A 15119-nucleotide genomic window follows, 5' to 3' on the forward strand; every position below is an offset into this window, starting at 1 on the left:
CAATTAAATACATTGATGAGAACTTCATGTTTTAGATGATCAGGAATTGGAAATCAGTTAACATTAATGTGTGTTTATGGATCAGGAATTTGAAACCAGTTAACATTAATGTGTGTTTATGGAGAGAGATGTCTTGAGGAGAGAGATGTTTAGAGGCAGAGAGCTTTAGGGAGAGAATTTTTGAATGTAAGGCCTTTTAAGTAGTCAGATAAGGTGGACAATTAAGTCCAGTGGTGTGCAAGAGTAAGAATAGAGGATATAACATCACTCTGAACAGCAGCACAAAATAGCCTCACACAATTTAAATATTATTTTGCTTTTATAATCTTCATACCAAAATGGATTATGCCACATTTCTATATTATTATGGTATATTCCACCATAGTTGTGAAAACTCACTTTTCTTGTTTGTGTTCCTTTGCAGACTCTTTGTGTCCTCCTCACAACTTGCTTTCTCTACAATGGATCAGAAATGGAGAAACTACAAAACCAAGGAAGGTTGTGGAGGCAAAAGAGAATGCAGAGAACATTATCAGAGTGGACCCAGTATATATCAGTAAACAGAGAAAGGATGTCAAATGAGATCAGTGGCAGTTAAGAGATGGACAACAAAGTTGAAGATGGGAGTCCAGCCAGGAGAAAATTGACAATGTAACAAAAGCACAGATGAAAGTTTCTGTAATAGATAAGCTAAGGCAGAGTAATATCGGATGGTTATGGAGAAAAAAGTAGTGCAATTAAGGATATGTGGACAAGTCCAGCTTTCTACTAAGCACTGTATCAAATTTATGATGGGTTTGGCTCAGCTTCAAACACTCTCCTGGGACAGGAATGGACACTGGGGAGCAAAGGCAACAATTTCAGTTGTACCTATATTTATTCATTGGACTTTCAGTTTATACACCTAATTCTGCATACTAAAACAAAACACCTTCACAGATATGCAAGAGTTGAGAAATACACATAAGTTTTGTTATTGGTATACAAATGGAACATAATGTAGGGAGTTTGAATGGCACATCATATAGATTATGCAGGTTCAACTTTTGAGGGTTAAGAGCAAAATAAGCTTGAGCTCATATCAAAACTTTGTAGAGCTCAAACTCTACAAATTTTCATAATAATTAATTTCATATTTTATGTTTTTATTAAAATGCATTTAAGACACTGCATAGAATGTCCAATAAATAATATCATATGCTAGCTCCATCACTGTTTTCTCTTAGTATAAATATGATGAAGTGCTTTGCATGACAGTGCCATAACAATGTCACCCTTTTGCAAAAGCTGTAGAGTATTTCCTTGCTGCCATACCTTTCTTATGAGCTAAATAATTGTTCTGTCCACAGAGATCTCCATGTTCAGAAAACTTCTTTTTCATTCATGCTAATTTTTAAGCTAATTTATCTTATCTTGATAGAAAGTTTTCAGGATTTAAGAGATGCAGTTGAATGAACGGGCATGATCAGCATTTACTGACCTAAGTATTTGCTGCCTGTTAACTTGTTCCTACAACTGAACAGTGTGTTTGTGTTATGACATTGCCTTGGTGCTGAAGTTAAGTTACACCCAATCAATGATGTACCAATGATGATGTGGAATTTTCATTTTGTTTTCACACATCTGTTGAACTGTTCTTTTTTTTCTCAAGCGATTCAACTCATTTGTTACAGAATTTGGTTTTTAGAACATCACAGCATCCTGAGAACTGTCAACAGGGTCTGGCATCAAATATGGTGAGAAAATGGAGCTCCTTTGTTCCAACTACATTTTTGCTTCATCAGCTACCCTATATAACAATCATTATTCTTATTACAAAGTGGCATGGAATGAATACAAATTTAGGGAAAACATCTTCTTATAATTCCATTTGCCTTGTATATGAAGGTCAAGGTAAAACAATTCATAGCAGCCATGACAATAAGAAATATTTGAAGAATACTGCACAATGATATCAGTTTGGATTTCTATAATAGAAGACTATATTACCTAATTCATGACAACACAAAACTAATCTATTAAGTGAAACGTGTTTTCTACAGACCTCTTTGAGTCATTCTACAAAGTTATACTGACATTATGTATTTATGCTCGTAAGTGCAATATCTATTTGACCATATAAGCTGGTATACAGCCAGAACTCTGACCATATGAATGATGCAGTATTTGAGCATAACATGAGGAGATGCATACTTTAATGTTTTGAGAGTATGAATAAGGATAGGAGACAATTTCAGATTGCAATTAATTGTAATTGATTTCCTTGGAAAAGCATTTGCTGCTAATTTAGATGTCCACCTGAAACATTCATTGGGTATCTTCCGAAAGTAAAGAGGTAGAATGTCAATTGTAGTATATGATTCAAACTTTTGGGGAAGAGATTACACTTTACAAGGGTCCTATGTAAAGTATTTAGACAACAGCTGGAAATCATTTTAGTACATTCAGGAGCATAAGTATTACAGTTGAATGTAATTAAGGACCAAAGCTGAATTCTTCCATGAGAATAATTTTCTTTCATAATACTCCACCTCTTTTTGTTCCAAGACTAACCTCTTAGCCAAGAGCTTATGAAGATTACAAATTAATGAGACTGACAAGAGATAGTAAAACTTTGAATTAGTTCTCCTGATATTGAAATAATGGAATCACAGAGATTTCCAAAGCAGGAAAATATATCTCTTGAAACACAAGAGATTCTGCTGGAAATCCAGGATAACAGACAAAATGCTCCAGGAACTCAACAGGTCAGGCAGCATCTATGGAGAGAAAAAAAACAGTTGATGTTTTGGGCCAAGACCCTTCATCAGGACTGAGAAGGAAGACGGCAGAATAAGATGGTGGGAAAGGGGGAGGGGAAGGAGTACAAGCTAGCCGGTGATAGGTGAAACCAGGTAAGGGAAAATGTAGATGGGAGGGAGAGAGGGATGAAATGAGAAGCTGGGAGATGATAGGTGGAAGAGGTAAAGTGTGATAGGAGAGGACAGTGGACCTTGGGAGAAAAAAGAGGATGGACATCAGAGGGAGTGATGGGCAGCTGAGGAGAAGAGGTGACAGGAAAACCAAAATGGGTGATGGAAAAAGAGTGAAGGGAAAAGTGGGGAGAAATTACCAAGGGTCAGAGAAATTGATGTTCATCCCATCAGGTTGGAGGCTACCCAGATTGAATATGAAGTGTTGTTCCTCCAGTCTGAGAGCAAAGGAGGCCATGGACCGACATGTTGGAATAGGAATGGAAAGTCAAATTGAAATGGGTGGCCACAGGGAAGGCCCACCTTTTGTGGAGGACGAAGCAAGGGTGCTTGAAGAAGCAACCTTCCAATCTACATCTGTTCTCATCACTGTGAGCACCAGTTACAGTAGATGAGCCTGACAGATTCACAGGTGAAGCACTGCATCACCTGGAAGGCCCACTCTCCTCTCAAATCAGATTTCTTCTTTTTTAGCCTTTACCTCTTTCACTTATCAACTCCCAGCTTCTTACTTCAATCCCCCTCCCCACCTACTTTCCCCCTCACCTGGTCTTCCGTATCATCTGCCAGCGTGTACTTCTTCCCTCCCCCCACCTTCTTATTCTGGCTTCTGCCCCTTTTCTTTACAATCCTGATGAAGGATCCTCACCCTAAACATTGTTGGATACAATCTGAATTATTGTACATCTGCCAGCTCCCCGCCAAGAACAGTTCTCAGCCTCTTTCCCATAATCACTCCTTTTACAGTGTTAAGAGATGTTCAGACATTTGTAGATGCCACTTACTAACTTATTGATCATGGAAATAATTATAAAAATATTCACCCCATTAAATCCAACAGAAAGTGAACACCTCAATTAGCTCTCTTAGCTTTTAGTGCCCTAATCTAAAGTGTGTCAAGATTTTTAACTTTTTCTCTGCCAAAACCTTTCATTCCTGTAATAATTACAAATAATTTTTCTTCTTTGCTTTTTGTCAATGAACCTTACTTTTGGACGATTATTGAAAAACTTGGAACTTTTTTAAATACAGTATATAAAATGTTTATTTCCACTTTATAAGCACTCTGTTCATGAATAAATTTTATCCTCTGCTCCTTGCTTTCTGTTCCAAAGGAACATCCTTCTACTCTGTGGCAGTGCCGTCTGGTCCTAGACTCTCCCACTATCGGAAGGTTTTCAATATTCAATAGGTTTCAATGAGATCCTGCTCATTCTTCTAAACTCCAACAAGTGCAAGCTCAGAGCCATCCAATGCTCCTCATCCCTGGGGTAATTCTCGTAAACCTCCTTTGGATTCTCTCCAATGACAGCACATCCTTCTTTAGATATGGGGTCCAAAACTGATCACAATACTCTAAATGCAATCTGAACAATGCCTTATAATGCCTCTGAATTACATTCTTGCTTTTATATTCTAATCCTCTGGAAATAAATGCTAATGTTGCATTTGCCTTCCTTACTACTGACTCAACCTGCAAGTTAATCTTTGTGGAATCCTGCACTATGAGTCTTAATTTCTGTGCACCTCTGATTCATGAGTTCAGTCTCTGTTTAAAAGAAAAGTCTACACCTTCATTCCTTCTATTGAAGTGCAAGTTCCTACTTCCCTACACTATATACCACCTGCCACTTCTTTGCCTATTCTCCCAACATAGTCCTTCTGCAAATTCCCTGTTTCCTCAACATTACCTGTCCTTCCACCTTCCTTTCTATCATCTACAAACAACTTACCATCTGCCATTTAACAGGAACATGGTGATTTTCTACCTCAGCACCATTTTCTGCATTATTTTCATTCCCCTCACAGCACAACTCATTGGTTCTTTGCTTTGAATGGAATCATTGTCTTCACAGCCCTCTGGAACTGAGAATCCCAAAGATTCACCTCCATCTGAGTTAAAACATTTATCCTCATTTCAGTTCTAATTTTTTTTTACTTTGAGACTGTGACCCAGAGTTCCAAACAAAGCCATCAATTTGTCATCCAGATGATGAACCTATAATGTGGAAAACAGCAGACTCAACACCAAACCCTGCAATAGTCCAAATCACTAGCAGCCAACCTGAAAAGGCCCCTTTATTTCCATTCTTTGCCTTCTGCCATCAGTCATTCTGCTGTCCATACTAGTATCTTTTCTGTGATACCAGGGTTCTTTTCTTGTTTAGCAGCCTCATGTGTGGCACCTTGTCAAAGGCCTTCTGAAAATCCAAGCAAATTTCTAAAGTAAGTACCTGTTCGACACAGCTTCATGGACAATAGGGTCTGTATTGTGCTGTAGGTTTTTCTATGTTTCAAGCAACATCCACTGACTCTCCTTTGTCTATCCTGCCTGTTATGTCCTCAAAGAATTCCAACTAATTTGTCAGGCAAGATTTCCCCTTAAAAATTCTGCTGACTTTGCCTATTTTATCATTTATTTACTTACTGAGATACAGTGCAGAATCGGCCCTTCCAGCCCTTTGAGCCATGCCACCCAGCAACTCGATTTAACCTTAGCATAATCAAGGGACAATTTACAATGACTAATTAACATCCTATCTGTTACGTCTTTGGGCTGTAGGCAGAAACTGGAGTACCCAGAGAAAACCCACGCATTCAACAGGGAGAATAGTCCAGGCTCCTTACAAATGACGTCGGAAATTAACTTCGAACTCCAATACTTTGAGCTGTAATAGAGACGTGCTAACCTCTTTGCTGCCGTGCCACTCCTCATGTGCCTCTGAGTACCCTGAAACCTAATCCTTAATGTGGACTTAAACATCTTATCTAGCATTAAAGTCAAGCTAACTGGCCTATAATTTCATGTCTTTTCTCTCCCTCCCTTCCTAAAGAGTGGAGTGACATTTGTGATCTTCCAATCCTCCAGAACCATTCCAGAATCTAGTGATTCTTGAACGATCACTACTAATGCTTCCACAATCTCTTCAGCTAACTTCTTCAAAACCCTGGTATGTAGTCCATCTGGTCCAGGTGACTTATCTAACTTCAGATTTTTCAATTTCCCAAGCACTTTTTAAATAATAGTGACTATAGTAATTTCTGCCTCCTTATGGCTGATTTTCTACCTCAACACAATTTTCTACATAATTTTCATATCCCTCACAGCAGAAATCTTTGGATCTCTGTTTTAAATGGAATCAATGACTTCACAGCCAACTGGACTTGAGAATTCCATAGATCCTCCATCTGAGTTACAACATTTCTCCTCATTTCAGTAGTAAATGACTTCCTCTTTATTTTAAGACTCCGATCAGAGTTCCAAACTTCTCACTCAGGCAAACATCAATCCCATAACAACCATGTAAACTATTTTGTACATTAGACGTCAAGACCTTGAAGACAGTATCACCGATGCACTTGCAAAGCTATCCTCTCATTTGTTTAAACTCTGATGAGTATTGGTTTAATATACTCATTATCTCCTCATTTGATGGATGCACCATCTCAAGAAACTGTCTGATGAATCTTAAATCTGGAAAAATATATCCTTTTTGGTAAGGATACAACAATCCTCCAGTCTCACCAATACACAACTGTTATAAAACAACACATGTATTGAAGTCATTTTCCAATAAAGGGCAACATACCACTTGGTTTCCAAACTGACTACTGCAAAGACACTTAGGTCCATCTGAACATGAACATTTGCCAACACAGACTTTTCTTCAAAAGTTGATATCCTCTCAGTTTTCCAAGTTGCACATCATCTGTCATACTGTTATCCACTCACTTATTTATATTCTCTTCGTGTCTTTTCATCCTCATCACTCCTCACTCACGTTCACACTTAGTTTTGTACTATGTGCTAACTTGGAATGTTCCTCTCAATAAAATATTAAGCCCTAGGATTGGGCTGTTTGCATACTTGACAGAGCTTCGAGCGCCACAACAAATATCTTGGGTAGTTACATTATAATTTAATGCACAGCCTCACAGTGCATCAGGACACTTTCATCAGGATTGGATTATTATCACATTGCCATTCTGGAAACATAAATGTTGCAAATTGGTTGCCTCATTTCCCACATAAAAGGGTGGCTATAATTCAAAAGTATTTCACTGGCTCAAAAGTGCTGTGAAATATAGGGGGTGTTCATGAATGGAGTCACATAAATACAAAATATGTAAACAAGGTTGAAAGAGTACAGAGAAAATTTATAAGAATGTTGCTGTGTCTGGAGGACCTGAGTTATAAGGAAAGATTGAATCAGGACTAGAGGAGATTTGATAGAGGTATACAAAATCATGAGGGGTATAGATAGGGTAAATGCAAGCAGGCTTTTTTCCATTGCGGTTAGAAGGGGCTACGACTAGAGGTCATGGGTTAATAGTGAAAGGTGAGAAGTTTCACGGGAACATGAAGGGTAACTTCTTCACTCAGATGGTCGTGAGAGCGTGGAATGAACTGATAGCACCAAGAGGTGCATGCATTTGATTTCAACGTTTAAGAGAAGTTTGAATAGATACATGGATAGTAGGGTATGGTCTCGGTGCAGGTCGATGGGAGTAGGCAGTTTAAATGGTTTCGCCATGGACTAGATGGGCCAAAGGGCCTGTTTCAGCGTTGTACTTCTCCGACTCCATGCATTTGTCGACCTTGAAGGCAACAACACTGACGCACTTCTCCGTCTAACCGCTCCTTGTCCCTGCCTCGGTGCCCGGTAGCAATGGCAAACACAACACAAACTGACGTGTTATTTCAAAAAGCCCAGTTCTTGTCGCGCGGTACCAATATTATTTCCATAACACATGACACATGGAGAAACATACTTTAATATAAAAAGACATGCTGACTTATTTACCTCCGACCTACAGATGATAGTAGTTGCGGTGTGGGGGATATTAAAAGTTTCCTGTCACATAAACATGACTCACCAAAGTACTGAGGCAGATTGGCAAACAAACCCAACTTCCGACACTTTCACACCCGAGCTACTGTGGATGAAGCCATCTTCGGTAAACAGTGGTAGCATTTTATGATTTCTGTAAAACCACTATTGTAAAAACGAGAACAAACTATTTTTATTGAGTCGGCTCCTTTATACCCCTTTATCTGCTTCAATTTCTTCCGAGACGCGTGAAGAAGAACCAGCTGGTTATCGGGCTTTGCAGTCCTGTCAGGAATGAGACAACTTGGCGCAAAGCTAACAGGAGTCGAAGTGTAATCAACCACCTCGCCTGTTTCCTGGTAGGAGTTGGAGCTGGGTGTCCTCTGCACCGCTTGGCTTTGCCAGGCTCCGAAAGGCTCCGCCCAGTTGGTGCAGCCTCCGAGTGACGGCTTAAAAGGCCGGCCGAGCCGTGACGGGAGCCGATTTCTCGTTCCCCGCAGCCCCGGACTGCGTTCCGGCTCCAGCCCGCCTTCACAGCCGCCCGATGAGAGCAAGGCCCCTCACTCCGAGCACCCCCGTCCTCTCCAAGGCCCGAGCCATCGACATCGTGTGACGCTGACCGACTGCAGCTCCGAACGGCAGGAGCTTGAGGCTAAACCCGTCTAGAAGGTAGGAGTACCCCGCCCGGAACCGATTGCGGCTGCTTCCAACGCACTGGCCGGGTTAACCTTGCCTCAAATCTCCTCGCAGCCATGCCCCCAGCTGTGCCAACCGCAAGGGGCAAATATTCAGCTTCCCTCCAACCCACCCCATGGCAGGGGGGAGGGGGGGTGAAAGGACACCGTACTCTCTCACAACGGTCATCGGTTCTAAACAATTTATTTTCATGATCATATCCGCCCTCCCTCCTTCCCTCCCTGTTAGGAATGGCTGTCGGTTCGACGGTGTCTCAGGTGAGCCGGGTGCTGCTCCGGGTCCAGTCTCTCCCGGCAATATTTACTCCGCTGTCGGGTGGCGATCCGTCACCGCCGATCGTAAGCCGGCAGCCGCAGGAAAGTTTCTGCGCCGGGCCGGGCCGGGCCGTACTGGTCTGGGCTGGGCTGGGCTGCTCAGCCGCCTCGGTCACGACCCGCCCGCTTTCACGTAGCAGCTTGTTGGGAACACACATTCTGCACGTACGAGGTTTGGGATTAATTATCCGGAGCCATTGTGTGGGGAGCTGGGCTTGACGTGCCGGGGAAGGGGAGGGAACGTCAGCGCTGAGGGAGGAGATTCAGATTTCTGCGGGGCGGAACGTGCACTAATTTAAAGGGTTGAGTGAGAAACTTCTTAAATGAGTCTGGATCTTGCTGTCAACAGGTCGGCGAGTTTTCCCGGGTGCCAGCATGGAAAAGAGTTTGGCCGGCTCGGCAACGGGTGCGGGCAGGGCGGCGGTGCTGCACTGCTCCAGGCCTCCAGCCTTCGCACCAGAGCCGGCTCCCACCAACAAAGTGCCGCTTCTCAACCCGTTCCTCAAGAAGAAACACGCCCAGAGGCAGCTGGAGGCAAGGAACCTCCGAGCTCTAGGATTGATCCTCACCAGTTTGCTGCGATCGGGCAAATTAAGCGACGGGGTTTTTCTCACCCGCAGCTGCGAAGCAAATCGGACTAGTTTATTTGAACCTTTGAAAAATGACTCTGAGAATCAGGCATGCTCTAAATCTGCAAATGGTGCTTCCACACGAATTCCGTCAGCAGGGAACATTGACCAGATGCGGCAACTGCCAGTGGTTCAGCACGGTGCCCAAGAGCCTGGGGGCCCCGCCGATGACTCCTTCTCCAGCGAGGCATCTGCAATGATCTCCACTGCTGCAAACTTGCCATTCCAGATCTCGACACATTCCACCCGAGATGTCACCACAGAGTGCTTCGACATTACGGGCCAGCCTCACGTCAATAGCTTGTATCAAAGCCCCTTGTGTCCAGATTTGCCTAACCAAGTTACGGCCGAAAAAGATTTTAAAACTGGGATTTTTCAGGATAAGAGCGAGGAGGCATCAATCGACCTCGTCTTTGATCTTTTGACCCAGTTACAGTATCACACTCATCAGGACGATGGAATAGAAATATGTGAAGAATTTTTACAGGGAATTTGTGCTTATGGAAATGACTGTCCAAAACATCACACCGTGCTACCTTATCAATGGCAACTGAAAAATATTATAACTCAGACCTGGCAGGCAGTGCCAGACGAGGCACAGGAACATTTGGAAAGGCTCTACTGCAATCCTGACAATGACCAAGTTAAGCTCCTATATCAGTAAGTAACAGAAGCAAGATACTTTTTATATTTTAAAACGTTTTGGCAAGTTATCTTAATATTTCAATGCTGCTGTTTGCTGTCTACCTTCAAATCAGCTGTGAAAGTACTTCCATTTGAGTTTGATCTTTCTTGGGTGATCTCTTTGCAACTGTGTGAATGGAAATCTGTTTGGGTACAAGTGTATTATGCTCTGTTGCAGGCAAGGTGCTAGTGTGTATATTGGATCTTCAGTGCATAGAAGCTCAGTTCTTCTGTGATGTTGTTTCCATAGTGACTAGATGCAGATAGCAGCATACAATACTTAGCCAAAATAGTTCTTAAACAAATCGGTGCTGCACATCACTTGCCTGGTTACCATACTATTTAGTTAATGATATTAATCATTTGTGGTCAACTTTGCTTCATTGAAGGTCTATTTGGCAACAAGAGATTGCTCACAGAAGATTGAGTTAAAAAAAAATGATAATAGTTACTGATTCTTGTTAATCACGTCTGCTGAACCTGTACTGGTGTGTTATCTGACTGAAATAAATGGTTCTGACATTCACCATTAATGTACGCACAAAATTAACATGTCATTCTAATATAAAAATGACTTTATGTGATGGTATGTAAAAAGGCAGTGGTACATTCCACATTTAAAATTCTAGAATATTATGTGCTAGCTTCCTGCCCCAGGACATGCCATTCCTCTTCAAATCTTGTTTATAACTCACCTTGTTTGCAACTGGATGTAATGACATTTGAGGGCACTGACATATACACATGATTACATCATCCCTTCAAGGGGGTCAAAGTGGAGTTTCGATTTCATCAAACAGTCTTCTTTTGTGCTCTCGCAGGTTGAGACATAACTGACCTGCACTGGGGTTTCAATCAGTGTTGCCGTTATCTGGTCATTAGAGGTGAATGGATAATCTGGACCCTTTTCTCCCTTTTTTTTCCCTGCAATGTCACAAATGTGTTCCACAGGCACAGTCTATAATGCAGAACATGTATAATTGCGTGCGTACAGTTTTGAAACTTTGCAAATGGGTATTGATACTATGATCCACAGGCTATAGTTCCTGTAACATGGTGTGTAGAGATGTTTACTGATGATAAAGCCTCTTTGGATAAAAAGGGTAAATTGGCATTTTATGATGGTGATCATTTTGTGATTGCAACATCAATACTGTAAATTTAATGGCCCTTTACATGTCTTTTGTGCTGTAAGTTTGACCGCTGAAAAATTGAAAAATATTTTGATTATTTGCAGTTTTCTTCTGCCATGAAGGAAAAGTGGAAGTGATCCAATCTAGACATTTGTTTATGGAGAAAATTACAAAGAATTAAAAAAAAATCAATAATGGATACAGTAAATTTAAGAATGACTATTTCACAAGTTGAAAGGCCTCAAGCATTTACAAAAATTTGTCAGGTGACATACAAATTATCGATTCATTTAAATTAAAGACCAGTATCTCCACTTCTTTGCTTCTATGGTAATTTTCATATGCTAGTTAGAGAAGTACTGCTGTGAGCTGCACTGTAGGGAATGCTGTATCTATTCTGTTTATACAATGTCAAGATTATTTTGTTCCAACAAAATGTTTTAAATTGACAGCAAATGAATTGGTTCATAGAGTTTGAGGTGCTTGATTTATTAATGAAAAAAATATTTTCTCTGAAGCTTGTCTTTGGAAAATTTAGTGGGTAAGGTAAAATATCAGAATCGGGTTTGTTATCACCGGCATGAGTCGTGAAATTTTTTAACTTAGCAGCAACAGTTCAATGCAATACATAATATAGAAGAAAAAAATAAAGTAAATCAATTACAGTATATGTATATTGAATCATGCAAAAACAGAATTAATACGTTTTTTAAAAAAAAGTCAGGTAGTGTCCATGGGTTCAATGTCCATTTAAGAATCTTACGGCAGAGAAAAAGCAGCTGTTCCTGAATCGCTGAGTGTGTGCCTTCAGGCTTCTGTACCTCCTACCTGATGGTAACAGTGAGAAAAAGGCATGTCATGAGTGCTGGGGGTCCTTAATAATAGATGCTGTTTTCTGAGACACCGTTCTGTGAAGATGTCCTGGATACTTCGTAGGCTAGTATCCAAGATAGAGCTGACTAGATTTACTACCCTCTGCAGCTTATTTTGGTTTTGTGCAGTAGCCCCCACCCACCCCCCTCCCCATACCAGGCAGTGATGCAGCCTGTCAGAATGCTCTTCACACTACATCTATAGAAGATTTTGAGTAGTTTTTTGTTGACATACCAAATCTCTTCCAACTCCTAATGAAGTATAGTCAACTGTTATAAACATTTTTCTAAAGGTAGAAACCATCAGGTACAAATGTCCATCTGATGCTAAAGAAAGTTGCAATTTTTTACTGGGGGGAAAATGCAGTATTTGTGTTGCTTCTGTTGGGTGTGTCGTGAAAAGACAAGAGACTGTATTCAATGTTTTTCTTGAAAGATGAGCCAATACAAAAGAACAGTGATGCCAAATAAACATCTGAGTTTGGATGAATGTTGCTTTCTTCCATTAAATGTTGGTTGCAAAATTGTATTACCTTAAATAAAATACTTGCTTGTCATAAGGAGAAATTGTAGTATGATCCTGTCAACTTCAATTGCATGTATCCTCCCAATTATTTTCTGTAACTTTGAGAGGCATCATAAAATACTTTGAGATAGTTCTGAACTACTTCAAGCAAATCAGATGTGCTGTAAATATGGATTTTGTTCAATTTAATTGTATAGTTCAGGAGAATGTTTAAAAATTGGTAAATGTGAAGGAAAGAAGTTAATTGCAATAAAACCTGGTTGCAAAATTCCTGAGCCATAGTTGCAATACTAACATTCATAAATACCTGTTTATTTTCAACACTCGGACAATTTTTAATTACTTTGCATAATTTAAGGACATTCAAAAATTAGGAGGGGAAAGAGCAGTTAGAAGATCCACTGAATTTTTTTTAAGTCACACCATAATTAGCATCCAGTGGCAACTACATAAATCTTCAGGGACCACAAAACCTACAACTGATGGTGTAAAAAGTCTTCAGTGCTTTATCAATCAAAGGAAACCATGTTGATCAGACTACTGATACCTTTAGTTCCTTTATAGGTTATGTTCTTTGTCATTCTAGGAACTGAATTGGCTCTTTAGGGAGCATGCGGAGGCAGCACTCTCTGTTTCAGCCAGAAGCAGTTAATGTTCTTTTCTCTGATATATTTAAAAAGTGGAAGCTAGTATTTAACTTTGACTTGGCATAACTTGATTGTAGACGTACTGGTCAATCTCAGTCTATGAATTGAGCCTCAAATTTTAGAAGCAAAATGTCTGGAGGTACTCGGCAGAGTCAGTACATAGGGAAAAATGGGCTAATATGTCAATGTTTTGGAGAAGTGGGCAAAAAGAATGAAGAAAGGCATCTGATGGGGTGGAAAGCAAGATAGGTTTTAAAAAATGTATGCTAAGCTAAATGGGAGCTAGAAGGACAGGTATAGTAATACAAATTTAGAGCTGGTGTAAATTACAACTTTTTTAAAATTGCACACAAAAAGCTGGAGGAGCTCAGCAGGTCAGACAGCATCCATGGAAATTAATAGGCAGTCAACATTTTGGGCTGAGACCCTTCAGGACTTGAAAGGAAGGAGAAAAATGCCAGAATTAAAAAGGTGGGGGAGAGTGAAGGGGAAGGTGAATAGTGCAAAGCCAGGGGGATGAGGAAGATAAGGGGCTGGAGAGGAAGGAATCTGCTTTGAAGAGAGTGAACCTTAGGAGAAAGGGAAGGAGGAGCAGCAGGTGGAGGAGATAGGCTGGATTGGTGAGTCGAAGAAGAAGGATTTTTTTAAACCAGATTGAGAAACCAATGTTCATGCCATCAGGTTCAGGCTACCCTGACAGAATTATAAGGTGTTGCTCTTCAATCTTGAGAGTGGCCTCTCTTGGCAAAAGAAGGGTGTGGACTGGCACGTTTGAACAGGAATGGGAAAGGAATTGAAATAGTTGGCCACCAGGAAATTCCACTTTTGGCAGATGGATTAGGGGTGCTTGACAAAGCAGTCCTCCACTTTATGATGAATCTCTCCATTGTAGAGGAGGTCACTTCAGGAGCACCAGATACAAAAGATGACTCTAACAGATTTGCAAGTGAAGTCCTGCCTAGCCTGGAAGGACTATTTGGGACCCTGAATGGTGAATGGGCAGGTGTAGCACTTTGACTGTTTACAGGGTTAAGTGCCAAGAAGGAGATTAGTGGGGAAGGATGAAGAATCATGAAGTGGTTCCTGTGGAAAGTGGAGAGAGGGAGGAAGATGATGTGTTTGGTAGGGTCCCTTTGAAGATCGTGAAATTTATAAAGAATGATTTGTTGGATACAAAGGCTCATGGGTGGCAAATTAGAATATTTAATCCTGTAGACTGTAAAGTGTTAATCAAAATATGAAGTGCTATTCCCTAACTTTGCATGGGAAGGCACTGCCATGGTGACTGGCGTGTGGAACTGAATGTCAGAGTGTATAGATCCCATCCAATTCATGGAGCTTAATTCTTCCAATCTTAACTTTATCATAAGCAATAAAAAGTTCAATACATAGACGAGAATTAAAGGGATATGAGGAGCATCATGCAGAGGGGATGGAACTAGAAATGTACTTCCTGAGTGGGTAGTGGCAGCAGTTACTTTCACACCATTTGGGTAATGTCTTGACAAGTACTGGAATCACCAAATCATTGAAGAATACAGACCGAATGCTTGTAAGTAGAGATGACTGCTAGATAGTTGGTATAGATGTGGTGGGGAGATGGGTGTTTGTAGGAAGTGAAGCCTACTTCGGTACTGTGTTGCTAGAACTAGGGGACATAGCTGCAAGATTTTGGGAGTAGATTTAGGACCGAGGTGAGGAGCTGCTTTTCCCAAAGAATGAATTTGTAGAATTCTCTGCCTAATGAAACACTGGAGGCTACCTCAGTAAATGTATTTAAGACAAGGTTAGATAAATTCTTGCATAGTAGGGAA

At 40.8% G+C, this 15119-nt stretch overlaps 1 protein-coding gene and 1 long non-coding RNA gene across 4 annotated transcripts in view; one reads left to right on the forward strand and one right to left on the reverse strand.

Moving 5' to 3' along the window:
- The window catches only part of LOC132379031 (uncharacterized), a 65431-nt gene extending 57333 nt beyond the window's left edge, over positions 1-8098 (reverse strand). For 2 of the 3 annotated variants that reach the window (XR_009507273.1, XR_009507270.1), the window contains exon 1: positions 7851-8098. This is a non-coding gene — a long non-coding RNA (uncharacterized LOC132379031). Of the gene's footprint in view, positions 1-5037; positions 5174-7777 lie in introns of all 3 variants that reach the window. The other variant, XR_009507274.1, reaches the window with a different exon arrangement.
- A 192-nt stretch (positions 8099-8290) lies between these two features.
- Positions 8291-15119, forward strand: part of tiparp (TCDD-inducible poly(ADP-ribose) polymerase) — a 28450-nt gene continuing 21621 nt past the window's right edge. Inside the window, exons 1-2 of the mRNA XM_059946479.1 lie at positions 8291-8473; positions 9164-10103. Coding sequence (XP_059802462.1) covers positions 9190-10103 — 914 coding nt within the window. The 5' untranslated portion in view covers positions 8291-8473; positions 9164-9189. The remainder of the gene's footprint in view (positions 8474-9163; positions 10104-15119) is intronic.

Source organism: Hypanus sabinus, chromosome 2 (assembly GCF_030144855.1).
Source record: "Hypanus sabinus isolate sHypSab1 chromosome 2, sHypSab1.hap1, whole genome shotgun sequence".
NCBI classification, from domain to species: domain Eukaryota; kingdom Metazoa; phylum Chordata; class Chondrichthyes; order Myliobatiformes; family Dasyatidae; genus Hypanus; species Hypanus sabinus.